At 42.2% G+C, this 24,945-nt stretch overlaps 1 protein-coding gene and 1 long non-coding RNA gene across 5 annotated transcripts in view; both read left to right on the top strand.

Moving 5' to 3' along the window:
• Window positions 1-680: 680 nt before the first annotated feature.
• Window positions 681-1,155, top strand: LOC148683570 (uncharacterized). Its single transcript, XR_015946990.1, has 2 exons — window positions 681-817; window positions 1,002-1,155. It is a non-coding gene; the product is annotated as an uncharacterized LOC148683570 (long non-coding RNA).
• Window positions 1,156-2,982: 1,827 nt separating this feature from the next.
• Window positions 2,983-24,945, top strand: part of UBE2G1 (ubiquitin conjugating enzyme E2 G1) — a 33,562-nt gene continuing 11,599 nt past the window's right edge. For 2 of the 4 annotated variants that reach the window (XR_004693986.3, XM_035139298.3), the window contains exons 1-2: window positions 2,983-3,045; window positions 24,072-24,174. Coding sequence is in view for 2 of the 4 variants with exons in the window: in XM_035139298.3 (XP_034995189.1) it covers window positions 3,000-3,045; window positions 24,072-24,174 (149 nt within the window). In the remaining 2 variants the exon portion in view is untranslated. Of the gene's footprint in view, window positions 3,046-4,138; window positions 4,215-24,071; window positions 24,175-24,945 lie in introns of those variants that run through there. The other 2 variants (XM_035139300.2, XR_015946989.1) reach the window with 2 other exon arrangements.

The raw sequence follows: 24,945 nt of genomic DNA, 5'->3' as shown, positions 1-24,945 counted from the left end.
CAACTCTGGAATTTACTGAATAAAAACACATTAAGATGCCCCGTGCAGGAGCAAGAGTATGTTTCTTTCATTATGAGAGAGAATCCCCGCACTGCAGGGATTAGGGCAAAAGGTTGCTGCTGCAGACGTTGCTGTTTGAGTCCTGTTACCTCCCTTTCTAGAACCTTCTACAAAATTTAAAACTCTCCAAGGATTAGCCCCCAAATCTGCTTTCAGTTGCACATGCTTTTTAATCGTGCATTTCCCAAGTCCAAAACTGCAATACTGTTTACTCACCACTGTGCCAATAGGCAGGAGGTTTGAGGCTAGCAGTTGCTATCTTCCTTTTCTGCTGGTGCTTTTGTGCTTTTACTGGCAGCCAGGCAGGCAGAAATTCCACAGTGTAGCTCTCACCTGTGAAAATTACTGCCTGTTAAAGTCTCTCTCTCTCACACACACAAAACAGAATAAAAACCCTTTAACAATGTGTCAGGAAGGAAGGCGAGAGCTTGGTGTTTCTCAGTTATAAACAAACAAAAATCATGGGATGTTGCGAATGCTGTTTAAGACCAGTTTTTTTTTATACTATCCCACAAAGCACCATGAAAAAGGTTTTTAAAAGTGTTATGAAAAATGTACCCCAAAATGCGTTGCCTTTTAAGAAGGACAGACGCGGGTCGGAAGCTCCAAAATTTGCACTAAGTTCAGCTCCGCCGGGAAAATGACAGAGACCACACGATGCTGTCAGGAAAAACAAACTGATCCCTTTATTGCAGAATGCAAAGCTACAGCTGTAGGGTCCCTGCCTCTGGAAAGAAGGAAGGAACCCCGGGAAATGGTGAAGTCCCCCTATATACCCTCCTGTTCATGCATGGAAATCTCTGGACTAGGAGGGAGGGGGAGACAAGGGCGACGGGTGGGAGATCGGATTAGCTGGGTGCGGAGATGACTTCTCCTTTCAGATGGAGAGATGTCAATCTCTCTTCTCCTGTCGTTGATGGCACTCCCCTTTGTTTTGACAGGTGGGCAATCCTTCGAGATGGGTGCAGAGGTGGGGCAGTTCCTGGCGATTTCCATGGGGTGGAAGTCCGCCCGGCAGTGTTTTCCTCCAGGCCATGGAAGGGTGGGCTACGTTGAGGATGGCAATTTATTTGAATAAAGTTGTTCCAGCTAATCCCTCTATTGTCCGTGTGTCCTTGAATGGGTATAGGGTGGTAGTAGGGCAAGGTTCAGGTGGGTTGGGATCATACAGGGTTCATACAGAAAATATACCTGGAAAACATACCTAATGCAGGGATTTCTAATTAAAAGGTAGCAGTCCTGACATATACAGTTCTAAGATATAAAACAGCAATTCTAATACAGAGGCAGCGGATAGAGATTTCATGGTAAGAGAACATATAATAGGCTGTATTATTAACTTGAGTAGAAAAGTTTAACTTTGGATTTGGGCGGTTTCCCCCCCCCCTTCTTCTGGAAACATTGTTTTGTTCTGGGCGGAGGGGAGGTGGAGAGGGGAAATGTGTGAGTTTATGCTAACTGTTGTGCATATGCAGATCCTTAAGCCTTCCTTCAGGCAGGGTCGAGTCCTAGCTGGAGGGGTGGGGAGACAGGGAAGATGGCATTGAACAGGATTCTGGGTATTGCAGCTGTCAAATTCTGTCACCCCTCTCTGTTCATTAATAATGGTGTCCTGCAAACCCCCCCCCAATATGATTTTATAACAAAAGCCATCATATGAATAAATAAATTAAATAAAACAATTACAAAACAAGGAAATCTTGGGCCTTAAGCTCAGCAACGGTAGGAGTTCACTGAAATGTCTATATCGCTGGTTATTGTGAAGAAAAGACCCTTTTGTTAGATTATGAATAGATATAACGTTTATATAATTGTATTTAATCTAAGATTCTACCATTTCAATAATGTAGCCTACCACTGCCTCTGTCTTGTCTGACCTATGACCTGATTATATGAAGTATTTGCTTTCTTTTCTAATATGCTCTGCGTTGTTAATACTCGTTTATGAAATTAAAATTAATTTAAAAATTTTTTTAAAGGCAGCAATTACAGAAAACTATTAATAAAACACACAACCCGTGAGATTTGAAAGTCACAATTTGTGTATTACAATTTTGGTCCACACACGAATTTATACAACATTTAAAATACATGTTTGTTAAAATTGTGTGCGTGCTCTGTGTGGAGTTGGAGTATCAAATTCTCTCTCTCTCCCCCCCCCCCCATTTTGACAAACTTTTAGGGTTAGCAAAGTCAGTCAGGACGGCTCTTGCCCTTCCCAAGATGGCGCCGAGTTTACTGAATTACCCCCCCTCCCCGCAAATCCTCCCTACTCTCTACACAGCGCCGCTTGTCTCCCTCCCACCCTTCGACCTTCCAAACATGGCGTGCGCCTCCCTCGCTCCTTTGTAGGCGGACCATCGAGAGAGAAAGAAAAGGAGGCGAAAGAGCGAGAGAAGGCGCCTGCGCGGAAAGAAGAGCGAGTAGTGCGCCTGCGCGCCGCGGCGCCCGAGTGCAGTGAAATTCCGTGAAGAGGGGAGGGGGGCCTGGGAAAGAGAGAGAGAGAGAGAAAGGAAAGATTTTTCCTTTTTTTAAAAAAAAAGGAAGAGGGAAAGAAGAGAAAAGCGGCAGAAGCTGAGGGGAAGGTTTCAGTGAGGGAGAGAGAGAAAAACGCGGGGCTGGCCGGACCCCTCCTCTTCCGCCACGCGTCGCCCGCCACCGCCTCAGAATCTCCTCAGGAGCGGCAGCGGCTGCTCCCCTCCCCCTCGCCCCCTTCCTCCCCCCTCGCCCCCTTCTAACCCCCGGACGAGGGACGCGAGGCGGCGCCGCTGAGAGGACGGGAAGGCCCCCGGCGGCGGCGGCGGGGTCGGCTGGAGCGAGGAGGGGCGAGCGCTAGCCGGCTGGCTCTAGCCCGGCAAGAGGAGGAGGAGGAGGAGGAGCACGCCGTCGCCTCCACAGCGGCCGCCCCAGCCTCCCCTCCCCGGACACCGGCGGGGAGAATGACGGAGCTCCAGTCCGCGCTGTTACTGCGGAGACAGCTGGCAGGTCGGTCCGTCCGTCGCTCGCTCGCTCGGGGCAAAACACACCACAGCGCAGGCCCGTCTCTCCCTGCCCCCCTCGGACCTGGCCGGCCTGGGATTGCTGAGGGGAGGCGGTGGGAGGAAGTGGAGTTGGGGGAGGGGTGGTGTGAAACGTGGTCGGAGGGCGCTCGTTTGGGTAGGGGGGGAGAGCTAAAAGTAGGGGGTGAGGCAGGGGTAAGGAACGTGGGACTCGAAGGGGAGGAAAGTTCCCCGAAAAGGGGGCACTAGGTTAAAGTGGCGAGGAGGGGTGGGGGGGCTTTGGTGTTTTGGGGAAGGGGGAGAAGGTAAGAAGCGGGATGGGAGTGTTGAGGTAGGGTGGAAGTGAAGTGGGGCACCTGAATATTGGAGGGTAGGTAGGGGGCTCTAGGTGGGCTTTCCCCCACCCCTTGCTGGGTGATCTGCCATCAAGTGCTCTGGGTGAAGGTTTCTGGTGACTTCTTGTCAGCTGCCTTGGAAGGTTTTTATATTCTGAAAGGTGGGCTATATGGAATTGTAGTAAGTGGATGGTAAGTGGTGATAAATGGGTGCTAAGTAACTAGGAGGAGTGTGGGGATCACTGGGCAGGGGTGGAAAGGGCTCCATGTAGTTTAGTTAGAGGTGGGGGAAGCCTTACTTAAGCCATCTGAGTAGGGAGTGCTGAGGTGAGTAAAAAAGGTGGCTGATCTGGAACCAGGGAGGTGGGGTTAGATTGTGCGATAGAGGCCATGGGCTCTGACACAGCAAGTAGGGTGTAAAAGCAACTTAGGGAGTGCGTGGGTAAGTGGGTGAGGTTGTGGGGGGGGCAGGATAATAGGGTTGAGGTAGGTGGGGGCAATCTTTGTGCATGGAAAGAGGAGTTTGAAAGTACAAAAGAAGGATTTTACTGGGTTTCAAATATTCCTGCTCTCCAGTCTCTAGTACAGAAACTGGCAAAGAACTGGATGTGAACAGATAGCTAGGCACCATGAGGGGAAAGATAGGAGGCGTGATAAAGGGCTGGGAGATGGTAAGCCGGCTATGTAGGGCAGCTGGAGTTAAAACAAGGAGGAGTGGCTTGGAAGTGTGCTGGGAGGGAGTACAGGGGTGGGGAGACCTGAGTGAGTTGGAGAAGGGGCATGAGAAGTGCTAGAAGGATCTTGGCGATCAGTTGGAGTGGTAAGTTTGGGTAGTAAGTTGAGAGTTAATGGGAACAGGCTGGCAAACAGTAGCTAAGGAGACTTTAAGTGACGCAAACTTTGGGTAGCTGTAAAGTTTGGTGGGGATGGCCTGAGAGCTCTGAGTGAGACTTGGAAATGAAGGAAGAGTAAGCAGGCTAAGGCGGGTTAAGTAAGGGCTGAAAGTGCCTACCGTAGGTGAAGTGGGGGGAAGCTGGAAAGGAGGAACAAGCTGATGTTCGAGGATAGACAAGGTTCTTTATGTGAGTGATAGGTGAGTTATTGAACAGATGGAACTGAGAGCAAGGTGTGGCTTGTGTAGCATGGATGTTTGGGGTGCAAAATGGTGATGGAAGATGAAGAGGTGACAAACAGAAGGGGACATAAAGTGTGTGTAGAGTGCAGAAGGAAAGATTAGAATCACAACTGGAGAAACAGACCCTGGTTAGTTGTGAAGATGAGTACCATTATTTGGAGGTGGAACCTTACCGGTAGCTGTTGAGTTTAAAGCATTAATAGTTGAACTCTGGTCATGCCTGAGGAACTGAAAATGTAACCAGCCGTGTTGCTTTTTCAGTGGTACTGTACGAAAGTGACATCCCCATAACTAACAGGCACCTTGTGTGAAGGGAGGTCAACCGTACTTTTAATTTGGTTTATTAAAGAATGCTTTGGGGGGCTACATTGATTTCTTTTGTCCTCCTTTCCCTCCCTCCTGTTTCTCCATGAGTGTTGCCATGTGAAGGACTGGAAACTGGAGAGGAGGAACAGGTTGAAGTTTGAGGATTGTTTATGTGAGTGATAGAGGAGTTACTGGACTGCTGGAATTGGGAGCAAGTTGTGTCTTCTGTAACGGGTGGACAGGAATCTATAGATTCCTGCTCAGTCTATAGGATTAGATTGTACATTGCCTATTTTGAACAAAGCAGGGTAAGGTTGACATTTGTAGATTATTATATTGGGGTGGAATTTCAGGGGAATTAATGTTTTAAATCCAGTGCTTTTAAAAAAATGTTTAGGGGCACTCTCATTTTTACTCAAGAAAATCACCATTTTATAGTTCAAATCGAGGAAAATAAATACAGTAAATGGACAAAAGTACAAAGATTCACAAAACGTTTAGGGGTATGCATACCCCTGCATTCCCCCCCCCCAGAAAAAAGCACTGTTTAAATCCATAATAGAGAGCTATCATAGTCCTCAGCGCGCGCGCACACACACACACACACACACACACACACACACACACACAATATTGCTGACACTACTGCCAGAGCTGTTCCTTTATAACCCCTTCTGCATACTTAGGTGATCATTGTCTCAAAGCTGTTTTTTTCAGAAGTGGCAGAATATGGGTAGTGAACTTTTGGATCAGAAGTGACTAGATCTGAAGCTTGGGGATAAAATTTGTGAAGGATTGTAACCTAACTTTATGGGGTTTGGGGGACTGGAAAGGATGTTGTTGGAAAGACTGGCTGCTTCCTTCACTTATCTAATTTGCTTCCACAACTTGCTTCCATAACTACTCCCCTCCCCCTTCCTTTGTCCCTAGCCTTGCTTTGCTAATGCTCTAGCTACTGATTCAGAGCTTGTCCTGTCCCAGCGGCCATGCACATAGGTTTCCTGAGTGGTTAGACATGCAGTGTAGCCCCATGTGCTACTCATTGCCAGACCGAAAGAGAAATGAGGCAACAGTGGCTGCAGTCCTGGGTATAGAAAACAGCATGTGTCACTGCTCTTCCTTACCCTCCTCCTCCCAACTCCTGTTTTCATGCTTCCTTGTAGCCTCTCTGACTCCTCCTGTGAGAATGAAGTCGTTCTCCCTATACAGATTCACCAGTCCTTTGATTAAGGTGTTTGTCAAACCTAACAGCCTCCTCTTCCCTTGTGTAAAAATACTTACTGCAGATTACAATACAAAATCAGATATACGGAGTTTGATATATTAAACAGCGAGGCCCTGGATTAAGAGTATCAGAAGGGGTGTACAAAGGGAAGTAAAGAGATTGCTGCAGCAGTATAAAAAAAGCCTATTAAATGCCAATGGAAGGTTAAAGTTACTAAAAGCAATGCAGGGTGTCTTATAAAACTGCCTTTAATCTTAAATGCAAGGCAAGTAAATACCTAGGTTTGTTTGCTTTGGCTCTATCAAATAGCACCATACTGCCTCTCAAATATGCTAGTACAGCAGCTAAATACAAATGTTACATTATTTTAATTGTTGTGTAAAGTACTATGTCAACTGTCAAATGCCTTTTGTAGCAATGCGAAAGTAGGTATTTTTTATTTTGTATCTTGTATGTTATCCTGTATATCTGCATGGAAAAGCCAGAGTATCAAACTCCACAACATGAAGTAAGAACAAGAAGATACTAGTATGAAGTGCCCCTAATACGAACTCTGAGTTGTGACTGCAACACACATCATTGGTGCACTAATAACCCCAAAGGAGTGGGGGAGGATAGAAGGGACAGTTAAGGATTCAATTTTTCTGTTAACATAATATTTATATTTTGAATATTTTTTCCCTTGGAACACCAATTAGAAACTGTAGTGTTAAGCAATATATGTAAATAGTTGAAATAAATAACATAATATTAAAATGCTGGGTTGATGGCAGAAAGATGAAGAAATTAATGTAGCTTGGTATTAGGTAGAGAATTTTTTAAAGGATGGTGTAAATAGGGTTTTTATTAATATAAACAGAGCTGTAAGGCATTCCTCCCTCTGTAATCCACATCATGAGTTTCTTATGAAAATCTACATGCAAAGCTTGAAATTAGCCAGGCGCCAAGTGCATTTTGCAGCTTATAAAAATGAAAGTATTGGTAGAAGTAGCAGCAGCAGCAGCAAACTTCATGGGGCAACCGTAGCTCAGATTCAAGGTGCTATTTGGTGATTAGATTGTATACTGTATCTGGGTTTCTAATACATGCAATCAAACCACATGTCTAATTCCCTGCCCTGGATAGGATGGCTGTACTTTTAATTTGTGGAATGGCTATAACTCAGTAGCAGAGTACCTACTGTGCATGTATGTTGAATGTTCTAGTTCCAACTCCTGGCATCTCCGGTTAAAAGGATCTTTGTGAGTTGGGCTTGCCCTTCTGCCTAAGGCAGGCATGTCAAACCTGCGGCCCTCCAGATGTTTTGGACTACAATTCCCATCTTCCCCAACCACTGGTCCTGCTAGCTAGGGATCATGGGAGTTGTAGGCCAAAACATCTGGAGGGCCGCAGGTTTGACATGCCTGGCCTAAGGTCTAGGTAGGACTTTACAGAGCTAACTCTGTAAAAGGCACCTTCATATGCTCATAATCCTTTAAGGTTTTTTTTATAGTGCAGAAACAATCTCAAATGCTTACATCCTGATCCGGTTCTAATAACATGTAAAGATTGAGTGATATTGCATCGGGATGTGACTGCACAACCCATTGGAAGTAATGCAGTGTGAATAGGCAGCACAGTTTTTAGAGAGATGACCTTCTGAGGTAGTGTTAGCTAAACTTCTATTCTGTCCCATGGCCATATTATACCTGTTCTGTACTGGATGCACTATTTGCCAGTGTATTTTTGCATCCAGTTATCTTTGAAGCACTGAATTACTTGGGGTCAAGTTATTTGAAGGATCACCTGCACTTGGACCTCAAGATTGGCAGCAGAGGCTCATGGGGCCACTGGTAAGGTCCATCAGGCTGGTGGGCACAAAATACAAGGCCTTTTCAGTGGTGGCTCTAGCATTGTGAAATTTCTTATGAGAGGAGCACTGTTGACTGCTTTTAAATGGGTCAAAGGATTAGTGGTTTAACTCAGCTTTTAATTGAATAATGGTGCTAGTTTATACTGTTAAGTTGTATAGTAATTATATTGGATGCTGCTACAGGTAATGGCTGATTTGCATGGGGGTTACATTCCTGACTCCCATGCACGTCAGCAGAGCATGCATTAGCCCATTACTCCCCCTTTTCTGGCCACTTCTGGGTTGCCATGATGCATTCATGCACGGTCACTTGTCAGTTGGACACAGGTGAATCGATCGTTGCTTGTATTTTATTGATACTCTGCAGTGAAGTAGCTTACCTTTTGCTTTGTGTATTCACCTTTTAAAATTGTGTTACAATTTTATTTGTGAATGTCAGAGAGAGAGAGAGAGAGAGAGAGAGAGAGAGAGAAGGATGGCATTTACTTTTGCATGTATATCCAACTGGCACTTGCAGTTTCTACTCCAGCAAGTGATATGGTTGCAGAACCTTGTGCTTCTTACCAGGATTGGGGCACTGGTATAATGCCATGACAAACAGGATTCTACATTTTTGCTCTGCATGCTGCCCTCTGACAAGTGTAAAGATCCCAGCCTTTGATCTGGGAATCCCAGCCTTTGATCCTTGGAAATAATCCCACCTGTTGTGCAGTGATCCCTGCTCTCTTTTCAGTACCAAGGCTCCACAGAAGGCTGTTTCTTGCCAGTGCTAAACCAAACAGACACCCCCACCCGCCCCCGTTTCCGGAGCTGGAAAGGATGGTGTGGGCTTCTTTAGACACTAAGCTGCTGAGCCACCTGGGACACTTGGGCACCACTTGTTTAAACAAGCAAGTCCAGATCCAAACTCAAATGAAGGATTGTCCCATACTTTGTGCAAAAGTGTGAGGCCAGGGACCAGTGGATGGTCAGGTCCTGGTGATCCAAATATTTGATCTGGCTTCCAGGGCCAGCCAAAAGTTGTGGACCCTTGATGATATAATGCTATTCATAATGCTAAGTTAATGTGGATATGACAAAAGATAAAATTCCCAAGATAGATCTCAGGGTATGTGGATCAGAACTCCTTTGAAGTGAGTATAAGAACACATTATATGTGTCCATATCAATATGTGTTTAGTTAGGATCTGGTAGACGTAGATACATATTCCAGACAATGCTTAAAAAAAAACCTGCCAAAAACCTCACAGGGCTCTGTTCAAATTATGTTCTGTGTCAGAATCTCTGCAAAGTGGTAAAACTTCCTCTTGATTAAAGAACTCCCCTCGCAAAAGACTGATCAGGAAATTCAGACTCTGTGTTTCCTAGGTCTGGCTGCTCCAAGAGGGTTACTCCCTTGTGCTGCTTATGTTCCCACCCCTCTCCTGTTCACTGGCACTTGTGTTCCACTTTCAGCTGTTCTAATCTTTAAACAGTCAGAATGTTAGCAAGTTGTATTACTGTCCACTTCTGTCACACATATATCAGCTGTGTTATTAGGCACTTAACTTCTTGAGAGCTGGCCATTTTAGTCTGTTGCCGGGGGGGGGGCATCTTGTGACACCTGAAAGGCTTAACAAGTTTCTTGTGGCAGCTTATGCCACAATAAATCTACTAATCATTGAGTGCCACAAGATTCAGATTTATTGTAGACAACTACTTGGGATACATGGTGTTCTCTCCCCTTGGAATGGTGTTTACTAAGGTAACCATTGCAAGAGCTGAGAAACTCAAGCATACATTTGAGGGTGCCATTGATCCCCATTAAGTAGCTATGCCTTAAGCAGTATAATTCCTACAGTTTGGACAGCCAGCCAGGTGACTTAAAAGGATGCAGAAGCTATGCATAGTTAACACCTTTTGGGTTACTGAGTCTGATGTTGCCTTGGTAGTGATGTAGTATTAAAATTAACTTCTTACTCCAGTAGCTTAGTGCTACCATTACACTGTATGAGTAAGATACCTGTAGGTTCACTAACCAGAAAGCTGCATCAATACATGCCATACTATGGATATCCTTTGCATATGGCACTTTTTTCCTCAAAAGAAAAAGAGCAGTGTGTTTCAAAAGCAAGTTCCTTGCTTTAATAGTACTTCACATGATAATTTTCTTTGAAGGAGAAAAATCTGGATCTTCTTATGTAAAGCTTACAGTTGAAAAACCCTGTCCATGGTGAAACTTCACCATGAAAGTTTCTCAGACTGTTGGACTTGGGGGAAAACAGGGCATTGAATCTCACATTAGGAAGATTTTGGGTAACTTTGAAATGAAACTGTTAGCAGACAATGTCTTGAGTGGGTTTACATTAATTTCTATGGAGAGCTGTCGCTTACAGTGGGCCAACTTCCATGCATCAGGTGAATGCTTTCTCTCCATTTCTTCTACTCTCTTTCCTGCCCCTTCCTAGCTGGCGTGTGAAGTACTTTGCAACTGTGAAATAAAGAGCTTGGACAGCACAGTTTGGAAATGCAACTGAACAGAACAGCAGATTCTAGAACAGCACAATTTTTTTTAAAGATAAATATTTGTGCACTTTATAGAACCTGTATTTCTACTGTTCTAAGTTGTGCTGCTCTACTGTGTGGTCAGATAGAATGCTTTACTTAAAGCTACATTATGCTTACCGTGTTTCTCATATTATAAGACATGTCTTATATTTCGGGGTATGGCTTATATTCCTTGAATGCTTAAAAATCCTGCTATGGCTTATTTTATGGGTATGTCTTAAAATATGAGAAACAGGGTAGTATCACCAGGTTTCTTAACAGTGGGAAAATTGATACTTAAGACATTTCTAAATTTGCAGATGTAGTTTTTTGAAAGTCTTGTTAGTCTTCTGTTAAGTAAAGTCCTTTTCAACAAAGTGAAATGTGTGAATTGAATGCAAATGGTGTATTAATGGAGATTAGGGAGGCCAAGAGAAATTATTACTGAACATGTGGCTGTAACATTCTATGATGAAATGCTGTGTTGTGTGATAAGAAGTGTGTGTGTGTGTGTCACAGATAGAATGAGAGAGACCAGGTGGTGGGCCCTATGAGCTCAGAGGGCTTACCACATCTTTTCAAAGACCTCTGGTTGGGTGGCTCATTTACTGTACTGTGTGGTAAGAACTCTGAGCGTGCATTGCCCATCTGCTGATCTCCACTCATTGTGGAGAGATAAGTGGATAAGTGGAAGGAATGCCTCAGTGAGCAGCACAGAATGCACAGTTACAGCATAAACTGAAAGGTCCCCCTATGGAGTGCACTGGCTAGTGTGGCTATTCCATACTTTGTGATCTGGCATTTGGAAAGAGACCAGGCATATTAGAAGTGGGTAGAGCACAGCTGGGAGGAGGGTAAGTGGGGGGTTTGGAATGAGAGACCAGATAGAGGCTGCATGCTGCACCTGGTCTACAGACCAGTACATATTGGTGGAATGGATATATTTGTATGAGACCTACTAGTTACAGTCACAATCTAGAGTGTTGGCTTGTTTGTCTAGCTGATTATTTTACTTAAAGCAACAAGGTATGTGAACTGTTAAAGGCTTCTTTTTTCTTAGTTATGAAGCAATGACATTGTAAACTATCAAATGTTTAAAATAGTGCAATGCGTAGAATAACTGTGTGATTGATATTCATGCAACTTGCAGTTCTTAGTTTCTTGTCCTGGAACTGCAAGAATAGACCAGCTACAGACTGGATGAAATAACATGCAGCAAACTATACAAGAGAGGCAATCTTTAAATGCTTTGTAAACTATGTTGTGGGGGGAGGGACTGGACCCTGCCCCCTACAGGGATGAGGAGCAAAGAACTGACTCTTGCCTTTATGTCAGATGACAGAATTAATGATGCAATTAAAAGAAGCAGTCTCTTAGATTGTGGTGTTCTTGGCTCTACTGAATATTTGACTAGTTAATTCTTTATTGGTTTCCCATCTTTAGTGACATCCCCTTGAAGTGTCTTTTCCACTTCATTCATTCATAACCACCCTCTGATCCATCCTAAAACATTTGTTCTTTACAGTAACTTTGAACTCCATCTTAGCAGAAGTGTGAGGTTAGCTTCTTCACAGCTGTATGGATGGTTATTCAAATACACCTGAGCTCAGTTCTTTTTCCTTGGTTCTTTTGAGTTTTGAATGCTCCAGGAGGTACAGTAGGTATCTACCTATTTTTCTGCCAGTAGGAGAATACTTTTCTTCCATTAGCCATATGATCTCTTGTGGTCTCCTAAAATTCTTTCTCCTTGGGATACATGTATTTCCAGCCCAGGTTTGACTACAAGGAAAATGTTAGTATGTTCAAGCTATGGTAATCCAAATGATAAACCAGTCTTTCCAATGAGAAGAGTTAAAGCATCAGAATATTTTGCTTTTGAGGTTCTTGGTTCAAGAGAACTGTTTGCTCTTCCAAGCATATCTTTGCACCAGTAATGTAGCCTCATGTATGGAAATCCTGTGTGGTTCATTATGTGAAGCTCTTGAGTAGCACTGTTCAGCATCAATTCCAGTTGAATATGGCACACAAACAAGAATTTGCAGATGTGATCACAATTAGGCAAGGCAACATCTCACTTGATGCCTTCAGACCTCCCATTCTTAGGCTGTAGAAATTGTAAATGCAGCTAAAGCTTTGAACAGATGCTTTAAGACCTTTAAAGCACAGTAAATCACTTCAGTGATGAGAGCAGCTTACTGTCGGGACTATTTGGCTTTTATAAATCCGCATGCGCAGAATACTGCACAAGGCAGATCTAGTCTCTGGCATCAAACCTAGATTTGTAAGAATTTCAGCCTTCATGCTTCAGAAAAACCCAAACAAACAGATTTTATTTTGGATATGTACTTTTCCTATTACAAAGGCAGTGCATGCAAAAGGCTGCAGCATTCAGAATCTGAAACTTTTACAGTATTGGACGCTGCTTTATAACATCTGATCACTGATCCTTGTTGTCCCTTCACCTTTCGTTATCATACTGTTTTTTGCTGGAACTGAATTCTGCAAAGCTATATATTTCATCTAGGGCAAAACCTAAAATCTCATTGTTTTGTGTTTTTGGTTTTGTTTTGTTTTTTGCATAGGATATGAATTGCCCTATATTAGATACAAAATTGCAATGAATTGTATCCAATGTTAGTAATATTTAGAGTAGACCCATTGAACTTAATGGACTTTATTAACATAGGTCCATTAATTTCAATGAGTCTACTTGGAGTTGAGCTTAGTTGGACACAACCTAATAAATCTCAAAAGCCTCAGGAATTGATTTTCAGCAATAATATCCATCATCAGTACCTAAAGCTAATCTTTATATAGAAGCAGCTGGGTCCAAAATACTGGGAATGAAACTAGCTACAGTTGTGAACTGTTTTACATCAATTTGAAAAGGCAAACTTTTTGACTAATCAGCATTAGAAGAATATACAGGTTCTGATTCAGAAATGTGGCCACTTTTTGTATTTTGGGGGGCGGGGGGGCAACCAAAGGTGGCTCAGTGTAAACAAACTTTGTATTTTTTTTTACATGTGCACAAATCTAAGGAAGGTGACAAGTCCAAATATGAAGTGATTAAATCAGGCATAGGCAAACTCAGCCCTCCAGATGTTTTGAGACTACAATTACCATCATTCCTTGTTAGCTAGGGATGATGGGAGTTGTAGTCCCAAAACATCTGGAGGGCTGAGTTTGCCTATGCCTGGATTAAATACTGTCAATTTGAATTTGAGTGTCAATTCCTATTGGACCATTGTGAAACAAAAGGTTGTGATAATAATCCACTTAAATTCCATTATAAATGAAAAATTATAAATATTTATGTGCCCAATTCAATATGATTGTAGTTTTTTTCTGAACATTATTACTGGGTTATCCTGCTTGAGTTTTATTGCCTTAGTAATAGTTGCCTTTTTAAAAACTATTTTAGCTAAACTGTTTTTTACTGAATTTTATTAGGCAACCTGGTAATTTTATTAAACATACAAGTTCCCGTGGCAGAATAGAAGCTACTGTTGTTCCAAAGACTCGTACTAGCAATTGTGCTGTGTAACTTTTCTTTTTGTTTAAGTTCTTGAACTTGGTGGGTATTATATGGTAGGGGACACAATAAATAGACTTGATTTCTCTATGTTCACCTTTCTTGTCATAGTTACAGGTAGGTCTGACGTAGTCGAAACAAAATAAAATTTTGTTTATTTATTTTGTTGTCATAATTCCTGCTTAAACGTTGCATGTTCTCTGAGCACTGGACAAAATAAAGTATTGTAAGGCTTTCCAAGGAAGTAAAAATGTCATGAAGAAATAAAGGTTTGCCTTAGCAGCTTTTGACACTGTTTCTGTGCATTCTTCATGTATGTCCTGACTAGAAAGCAGCAGCAAACCGTTCATGCTTGATGCAAGAAAGAGACATGTTTCATTAGTCGGTCTCAGTGACAAGTTTGCACCATTTGCATTAGTGACCATGTCTCCATAGACTTTCACAGTACATGCTCAATTCATACCTCTTTTTGAAATAGAGGGCAGTGATACAGAAGTGGAAGAAGTATTGGAGTGGCAGAAGGGTGTCCCATACTGTTAAGTTTAGCTTGTGGGAAAGATAAACAAGCAGGCCTGTGCTGAGCCAAGTGTAAAATAAAACAACTGCAATTTGTGAGAGTACAGAGTGTTGGCAAGCCTGAGCTGAGGTGTCAGAGCTGTTTTACAACTGCTGCTATTGGCATAGCTGCCAAGTTCTCCCTTTTTTTAAGGGAAATTCCCTTGTGCTGAATAGGCTTCCTCGCGAGAAAAGGGAAAACTTGGCAGCTATGGCTATTGGTGGTTAGACCATACTGAAAAAACAGGAAAGAGAAGCTAAGCTTAGTGAGTAAATGGTCTTGTTGATTTAAATAGCTGTTCCTCCACAGTGAATCCCTTTTGTTTTGGAAACTGATTGATTGATGTTCATTTAGGTTATCTTCTCAGTTTAAGAGGTCATAAGGTAATCCAGGCAGTCAGGATATTTACTCTTTGGAATTCTTGAGTTCTCTTGTCTGTAGAACCACTTACTATCTAATGAGCTTACTTCCTCCCACCAAAACTTGCAGCTAGCCTAATCACTTGTGTACTAGAGTATGATCAGTTTTGGACTTATGACAACATTTTGCTTGCTCCCTAGAGAGTTCAGCCAAAAATATATATGCATGAATGGATGCTTTCATATGTTACAGTATGGTGTCTGTGCATGCACATGCAAAATACACAAGCCACTGCATAATTCTGAAAGGACTACTGTTGTTCAAGGTGTCAACGTACAGCAGTGATTTAGAGTGGTCTCCCAGTATGCTGGCTATAAATGGATTTTGAATGACCCATGTACGTAGCCAAACTAAATTGATTCTAATATCTGTTTTGTACTTAAAAGGGCACAATGAAATATGGTGCAACTGAAAGCAGGAAAATGGCTTCTGTTTGTTCCATGAACCTGTTATAGTTCTGCTGCAAATATTGGAACCCTAAAAAAGCTCATCCAATTCCTTAAATGAGGTCTTTTTGAAACCAAGGGTCATATTCACACTTCAGGGTTGCATGGCAGATATGGGTGTGAGCAAAGTTTGTGTGGTTAGACTACACGCACAGGAACACATTCTCTCCCCATAACTTATTTGAAGGTGGGGTGACTCAGTGCCTTTACTTCACTCATCAAATAATTACCCTGATGTCCAGGGTTGGGGACAATTTCCATTCTCATCAAGGTGCTGGGTTCTGCCTGTGTCTACTTTACTTTTTTAAAAATTGCTGATGCTGCCAGAATTTATGGTGTCTTGGATGGCCAGAAAAAATGGCTTGGGGCCAGATAAGATAGCAACTACATCCTAAATTCAAGGGAAAGGCTGTAGCTCGGAAGAATAGATGCCTTAGAAGCAGAAGATCCCAGGTTTCATCCCTGGTGTTTCCAAGTATGGCTGGGAAAGACTCATGCTAAAAACTTTGGAGAGCTATTGTTCAGTCAGTGTAGACCAGGGGTCAGCAAACTTTTTCAGCAGGGGCCCGGTCCACTGTCCCTCAGACCTTGTGGGGGGCCGAACTATAAGCCATGCCCTCCCACAACTCTCCCCTCCCTTCTCCACAGCACCGGACGAGCCCTGGTGGCTGCTTACCTATGTCTTGCGAGCAGCAGGGGCTGGCGGCGTCACAATGAGCGGCGCGCAAAAGGGCTCCGGGGAGGGGCTGCTTAAAATGGCGGCTGCTCAAGCGCTGCTGCTGGCACCAACAAAGCCCAGCCCACTTCCTCCTCTAGGCGGGGCAGGGAGAAGCCAGGAGGAGGGAGGGAGGGAGGAGTTGTTGCCGCCGCTGCTGTGTGAGGGAAAGGGAAAGGACGTGTGTGCTGGCGATCCACGCGGTGATTCCCAGACCTTCCGCTGGCCGGATCCAGAAGGCTGTTGGTCCTGATCCGGCCCGCGTGCCCAGTTCTTCCTGTTTTATGCTTACTGTTTTGAAAAGCTTTACTTTTTTATTCATGCTGTTTGGTTTGAAGACTTTGCCACAGCTAGTTATGAATTTATAGACAAAACTTCTAATGTTGTAAATGGTGTATCTGGCACCAAAAAGTACTGTAGCACAAAGGGTGCAGAATGTTGAAGGGACAATCTTATTTATTTAAATTCCATTTATTTGTTGCTTCCCATAAAATATATTGAAGCAATTTCACATTCTTCAGAAACTTTAAAAGTGTTTAAGCTACTTCCACTCTATACTACAGTTTTAAAACTTTGGTTCTGTAACCGTACACTGGCATTATGCAATGGGTTCTGGCTTCCAATTTTTGTGTTACAGGTAAGAATAACTTGTATGGCCACTTGTTCTTAATGGAAAACTTAATCCTTTCTGAAACAGGTGTACAGTTGTCTAATCTCTTACAAAGCTGTAGTTCTTCATCTTCCTAAATCAGCCTACCTGGCAAGTAAGCATTACTGTAGTACAGTATGTCAAATATGGATCAGTTTAACATTGTTGCTCATGTAGATCCAAATAGCTGCACCCCAATCCAGCTTTTTTGCAGCTTGATTCCTTTACTTTTCAGTGGCCCTCATCTGATAACTGATGACTCTCATCTGATAACTGATGGTTCAGCATCACTACTGAATTTCCTCAGCTCGAACATAGCTGGCTTGCTGATGATCTCCAGCTTATCTACAGTGTATCATTAAACACAAAGTACATGTTTACTGTGATAAATGTTTTGGGATGCTTTTATGGGGAGCAATTAATTAAATGGAGGGACATGGTTACTACTTGTATAACTTAGTGCTTAAGTAATAAGGGGCTTTATTGGTAAAAAATAAATTGAAATAATACGCTAAGTTATACCCGATACTAGTAATTCTGTAGATCTTGTTTAATAGCAATTATAATATTCATTATAAAGATAAATGGAAGCAGCACTTTCAAGACAGAAGTCTGGAATTATTAATTTTTTAATGGAGCCACCTTTTTGATAGCTACAAGCTATAGTGAAAAGTGGTAAGACAGCCTTCCAATGTCATTGGACACCTTCGAAGTCTTGGAAAAAGAGGTGATGGTAGGCACTGACATTGCAATAAAGAGGAGATTTTAAACATTGGTGGAAATGTGGGAATGCAAATATTCTTGTGTCTGTAGTTGCCAGTGTCTTGAGACAGATCTATAGATATGACGTTAAAGCTGTTTGCATAGTAGAATTAGGTAACAAAATGTTCTAGATCAGTGGTTCCCAGTTGGTGGCCCACAGACACCAGGGGTCTGCGTAACCAACCCAGGGGGTCATTTGGACCATTCACATAACAAAACTACCATAGAGATATCAAAATTTGCAAAAGTAGGCAGTCTGTGCCTTGGCTTTTGAAAAACAAGGATCCACAGTACTTTCTGACCCCTGAAAAACAGGGGTCCCAATTACGGTAGCTAATTGGGAACCACTGAAGTTCTCACTAAAGCTTATCTTCTCTTCCTTGAATAGGATGTTCCTTGAGTTGTTGAGGCCTCAGTGGACAGATGGTATCAACTGCTGCTGGGTTTTGGAACTCTCTATAAAGAACGTTGTTGGAGGTGCTGAGAATATAGTGATGTAAAAAGGACCTTTCCTCAGCATTCTTGTTGCTTTATTGCCTTGCAAAGCCTACAGTGGACAGAGGGGAACAGCCCTCTTGCAACCATGTTACTGAGCACTGGGTCTGGATTAACGCAGAACGTTAGCGTCCAAAGAAATCAGAATACTGTACCAGTAGGTAGTATACGACTTTGAATGTTGCAATACCGGTAGTTTAGTTCACAGGGGACAATACAGTACTAGAATACTGATCTAAGCTTTGGTTACAAATTCAAGGAATGAGGAAGCAAAGCTGTGTACTGCTGTGTAGGAGTTTTGTTGGTTTATAATGATAAGGTGTTTAACCTGTTATGGATGGGGCTGGACTCGCCTGAAAGGTCAGGTGCACAGCTCTAAGGTTCTAACTCGGGCTTCCTCAAACTTGGCCCTCCAGATGTTTTTGGCCTACAACTCCTATGATCCCTTGCTAGCAGGACCAGTGGTCAGGGATGATGGGAATTGTAGTCTCAAAACATCTGGAGGGCCAGGTTTGAGGAAGCCTGTCCTAGCTGCATTGTTGCCATTGGAGCCCCAGTGGAGGCCTTACTGATGCTGTGCATCTTTTACAAGCCTAGGTTGGTGCAGAAGTTGTAGCCTTTCCTAAGCAGGGATAGTTTAGGCATGGTTTCTGGTAACCTCCCATTTGGATTGTTGCAGTGTGTTATGTGGGGCTTTCTTTTGAGTATTGATCCAAAACTGAAGTTAGTATAAAATAAAGCAACTGGATTGCTAACTAGGACCACATATTGCTTTCAACAGCATTAAATGAGCCTTGCTGATAGCTGCATTGTTTCCAAATCTAGTTCAGGGTGTTGGTGTCAAATTTCAAACCATTGGGGCTTAATAGGAAAGTACATTAGACCCACAACTTACATGGGGGTTACATTCCAGGTATTGAGTCTAAAGCCAAAATCACTTATAGTCAAAACTCATTGGGTTCAATGGTGGGTGGGATTGCCAAAATCATTTTTCATGGAGCCCTGCACCTTTTCCTATATTTCCTAGGTGCCTCCACTATGAAGTTGAATGCCACATTTTCAGTTGTTGGCTGATTTTAATTTAATTTAAATTATTTTTAATCATTTAAGTATTTATAACCTGCTCTTCATTGGATATTTTCAATTCCAGAGCAGGGAACAATAACAACAACAATATAGAAATATATGGATAAAATAATAAAAATTACAGAACCCATAAAAGCAAGTTCAGTAAATAACAAAACAGCAGCTCCATCATAAAGCAAACAAAGCTAAAGTCCAATAAGGACAAAAATTAAAATTTTCTATGTAAACAAAGAATACAGGCAAATCAGCAGACTGAAACAACCAAATGATCTTAGCAACAGTTTCCACCCCATCTCTCATCAGCACTGTGCTTTTCTATTGTTTTATAGGTGATGGTTTATTGGTATACTTTTCTATATAATAATAAATCTCCCTGAAATCAATAGTTGTAGGTATTGGTTTTCTCAGCTTATATTTATAGCACTTAAAAACTAGGTGCTGCATAAAACATATAGACAGGCCCTGTTGAATTGACAATTTAAGTTAGACACAGCACCAGAAAAAAAGTTGAACAGTTGATGAGATAATTGATCTAAGGTGGTGGATTCTCCTTCATTGGAGGTTTTTAAACAGAGGTTGGATGGCCATCTGTCAGGGATTATTTAGTTGCAAGTCCTGCACGGAAGAGGGTTGAACTAGATGCCCCTATGTGTCCTTCAAACTCTATTGTTGTTGTTAAATTTATTTATACCCTGCCTTTTTCCTTGATGGACTCAAGGCGGCTTACAATTCTATGATTCTATTAGCTTCCACATTTACAAGCTAATTTACTATTCAGGAAAGCCCTGACTTCTTTGTTTCTTTGGTGTTCAGAGTGCTGTGGCAGACCGGTTCCTTTGAAATGGCAGGCTGCAACCGCCCATGGAAGTTGAAAAGTCGAGATACCATACATAGTTGCTCCTTTAGCCATAGGGCTCTTCCTGCTTAGTCATTTTTGTTGACTTGTACTGATTTGATTCACTTGGATTTTGTATAGAGGGCTCTCTCATTGTAAACCAGTGATGGAGTGCTGCTTGCTCATATCAGCTTTGAACTAAAGCCATATCCCAGCCACAGTTTTCTTTTTGGTTTATAACCCTGGACTTGGTTGTGGAAGTTATTGTAAACCCAAATTGTGCTATGAACTGGATTGCTGATCCATGGCACAGTCAAAACTGTTTACTTGGTTTTTTAAATTCTTGGCACTGCCATCTTGGTGTACAAAATTGAAGCACTGTTGGAGTAGAATGAGTCAGATTTCCATTTCAGGCCATAACCTTGTCACAAGAGGACAACACAGAAGGGAAGGTCTTGAGATGTACTTTACAGTGGCATTTCAGTACAACAGACTTTGTGCTTAGTTCAAAACACTGCATTAAAGATAGAGTAACTTCAAAAGTCCGCAACTTTACTGTAGAAAAACCAAAGGAGCCAAGGGATTAAAGCTGTTGCTAAATACAAGAGTGCTGTCTCCCTCTGTAGGTCACTCTTAACCAGTTGAAAAACAAAAAATGGAGCATAACTAGGGAAATGCTTTATGCAAACTAACATGTTTCTTCTGTTTGCTAACCTTAGTGGAGATGCACATACAGTGTACCTCTACTTACGAATTTAATGCGTTCCGAACACACATTTGTAAGTCGAAAAAAATTGTAAGTCGAATCCCATAGGAATGCATTGGGAGAAAAAATTCGTAAGTCGAAGCAACCCTATCTAAAAATTCGTAAGTAGAAAAAATCCTATCTAAACCACATCCAAGATGGCGGACGGAGCTCCATTTGTAAGTAGAAAAATTCGTAAGTAGAGTTATTTGTAAGTAGAGGTACCACTGTAGTTCTTCCTCTGTGGTTCGGACCATGTGCATTGCATCAGTTTTTGTTGTTCTTTAGTTGTCTTAGTCTTGTTAGACTCTCCGTGACCCCATGGTAGTTACTAATTTTTTTCAAACTGAAACACAGTTGTGGCATCTGGTTAAGTCCACAGCCTACTCTGCTTTTGCCCTTTACCGCAACTGTGTCAAATTATGTCATCCTGCAAACCTTGAATCAAGCTTCCTGTGCAACCTGTTTAAAAGATTTGCGATAAAACAATTGGCTGTTCCTACTATGGGTAGATTTTGTGTTCGCTACTAGGGGGCAACACTTTAAGAGAGCCAGTGTGGTGTAGTGGTTAAGAGTGGTAAACTCGTAATCTGGGGAACCGGGTTCGCGTCTCCGCTCCTCCACATGCAGCTGCTGGGTGACCTTGGGCTAGTCACACTTCTCTGAAGTCTCTCAGCCCACTCACCTCACAGGGTGTCTGTTGTGGGGGAGGAAGGGAAAGGAGAATGTTAGCCACTTTGAGACTCCTTCGGGTAATGATAAAGCGGGATATCAAATCCAAACTCCTCCTCCTCCTCCTCCTCCTCCTCCTCTTCTTCTTCTAAAGTGTATTGAAATGAGACAGTTGAATTTTATCAGTGTATGAAAAAGTAAGGCTTGGAAGAGTGTTGGAACATAATTCAACTCTTGCTGTGCCTTCTGCAAATCACCAGGGACAGATAGAATGTTGATCAGGATGTAAGACAAATTGGGAAGTCTCCAGTTCGGATTACTGTATATCAAGGCACTTTTTTCCAGCTTCCAACTCTCCAGTACAGTACTACTGACTTACCTTATAGGGTGGCTCCTAAGGATTCCAATGTGATACACAGGAAGTACTTTAAAGGCTCACAAGCTATATACCCTAGGTATATTAATGACATCCACAGTCATATTGACCTTTTAGATAATGTAATGTGTGCATTTCTGTTTGTTTCTAGTATCTGGGGCTTGTGACCATCTACTATAGAGCAGCCAATGTGGTGACTACTAGATATGGTTGAACTAAAACTTTGATTATCTCTTCCCATTGACTGTGATGGGAGTTCTAGTCCCATCAACATCTGGAAGATACTGCTTTGGCTGCTCCTGGCCTGTAGTCTTAATTTTTTTTAAAAAAATTTTTTTGCTCCTGTCCAAGCATATTTCGATCCTTAGCATGCCCATACTTTCAGTTAAACTTTCTTCCAAGTATTTGAATGTACCGTAAGATTGGGAAGTTAGATTGCAACAGAGTTGAGGTTTGAATTTATCAGAAGACTATGCTTACACTAACAAAACCTTAGGAATATTTCTATAAATGTTTGAAGACACTGCAGGTGCCAATTATGGGAAATAATTATTGTTGACTTCAGTTCATTGGTGATTTCTTAGCAACAACCACAAATCCACAACCATACCTCAGACTACCTGAATGAAGTTTGGGAACCCCTGATCTAGGGTATGCAGTGCAGTTGAACAGGCTTCTTAAAATTGCTTGCACTTCAAAAAAGATGTGTAAAATAAAGTAAATTCTATACCAGAGTTTTCCAAGCTGTGTGTCACATTAGTGTGTCGGCTGCAGTGTATAGGTGTGTTGTGCAAATGCTCCCCATGCTCAGTGGTAGAGCTTCATGCCCACAGGGGCGTGGTGCGCATCCTGGGGGCATGGGACGCCGGCCACTGTCCGCAGGGGCGCGGCATGAATCCTGGGGCGTGGTGCGCCGCCTGAGGGGGCGTGGCGCCCAGCACAGGCGTGGAGGCGCTGCGATGGCACCCCACCAGGACCGCGCTACTGGGGGTGGTGCGCTCCCCCGTACTCCTCTTCCTCCGCCACTGCCCACACACCTCCTGGGGCTGGAAAGGGGTTAGTTTAACCTCTGGTTTGCTAATAAAGCTGAATTACTGTGTCGCAATATGATGCGAATAAAAAGTGTGACTAAAAAGTGTGTCAACAACATTAAAAGTTTGGAAAACTTTGTTCTATACCCATTACTTGTGGGTGAATGGTAACTGGTTGTCTAGGCCTCACAAAGAGTTTAATAGCTTCTTATTTAAGAAATACATGTCCACCCTTTGACTTTTCAAAAGTCCTCAAGGGGGTTGACAGAGAAATGAATTAAAAACCCATAAAAACAGCATTAAAAATCATAAAATGAAGTGGGAAGCTGTTAATAAAAGCAACAAACTACCATAATAAAACAACAAGTACACGATAAAATAAAGGGATTTTAAATGCAAGGGAATAGGATCCAGTTTGACACTCTTGTTACCTTGGCAGATACTTGGTGAAATATTGAGGGATTAATGTGACAGTTTAGGCACTACCACAAAAAAGGCTTGCTCTCACTAGCTGGGGACATGGAGAAGGGCCTTTGAAGCTGACCTTGGTTGCCTGGCAGGTTCACGTGGTTACTAGTGCTCTTATGCAGGTCACAAGCAATTTAGGCTGCTCTCAGTCAACGCCTGGAAAGCAACTGGGATCTGGATTTCTTCTTCACACAAATGATTTAATGGATAGCCTATAACCTTGATTTATTTGTATCTTAATAAAGCAATATTTTTTTTCGTGTGTTAACACATTTTTAGACCAACTTACAGCCTAAGTAAATAATGACAAACTGAAGTTGGTCAGGTTTGGTATGAGTGTTCTGCATTATAAAAGACACCAATTTTTTGCCCATGGGAAGGAACTAGAGATGTGAAGTCCCAGAATAAGCAGAGGGGGTAATTTTTCCCTTGCCCCTAGCCTTCACGTATCATGGGGCAACTAGCTTGTACAGGTGATCATAGCAGGCTTTTTGGCTGAATAACAAGGTAAAATACTTTAAACTATGTTTTATTGGAATTTAAAGTAGGTTGTAGCATAATTAGATAGCCATTCTTTCAGGGAAGAAGAATCTAGCCACAAGTCAGCTTGGAGGCTCACAGCGGAGTAGGACCATATGGCTAGGAATGAGCAACTTGGTTTCTCTGAAATGGCTTTATGTGTTGGGCATTTGGTATATCACTGAATATAAGTTTTGTGTTTATGAGATAAAGAGCACTTGGATAAGCTCTGAAAGTTATTTGTTTGCTCGTTGCAAATGAAGCACAAGACATGTATATTACCTCTTCTATAACAGTATATATATTTTTTCTCTTTTGAACAGAGCTCAACAAAAACCCAGTGGAAGGATTTTCAGCAGGTTTAATAGATGACAATGATTTATATCGATGGGAAGTTCTTATTATTGGTCCACCAGATACACTGTAGTAAGTATCCCTAGCTGTTTAACTAAAATACCTGCTTGCTTAAGCACCTAATATTTTGATAACTACAGTAGCTTCTTCTGCCCTCTCAAGACTGATTTGATATGGGGCGGGGAATTAAATATTGGTATAAAATGTATGTATTTGAAATCTGAGTTATCCTGAGTTACAGTAATTCTATGCTAAGTCTAACGGGGATAATTTGTAATATTGTGTTTGTAAGAAGTAAAACCAGCTACCTGTTTCAGTCTCCAAGTAGATAATATTCTGTCTCCTTGCAGGGCACAAGGACAGACTTGCACTATGAATAACTGATTGAAAGCAAAACTATAACAAGACCTAGATACAAACTTCCCCTTAAGGCTTTGGAGGGAGTGAAGGATAAATGTTTTGAACAGGGCAAGCTTTTCTCTTTTTTTGGTTCATGAAGTTTGAGACCTAAATAAATTATCTTCTTTTATCACTTGAACTAAAGTGTACACATATAAAACAGACATTTTCCCAAAACAAAACACTTCAGTATCCAGCAAGTACCAATAAACAAAGCTCAGGACCAGAGCAAAGGTCTTGACAACAACAATAGCATGGCAGCTGGCTAACATAATATTATTCTAATTTTGGGTCTCGTATAGAAGACAGTTGCCATTACCATATTCCGCAGGTGGAAGTACTGTACTTAAGGCATCATAAGGTAGATTGAGCTGGCAATCTTAAACACACTTATTATGAAGTAAGCTGTGTTGAGCACAGTGAGATTTACTTCTGAGTAAACAT

Source organism: Zootoca vivipara, chromosome 14 (assembly GCF_965207765.1).
Source record: "Zootoca vivipara chromosome 14, rZooViv2.hap1.1, whole genome shotgun sequence".
In the NCBI taxonomy this organism is placed as follows: domain Eukaryota; kingdom Metazoa; phylum Chordata; class Lepidosauria; order Squamata; family Lacertidae; genus Zootoca; species Zootoca vivipara.
This window is presented reverse-complemented; position numbering and strand designations above follow the sequence as displayed.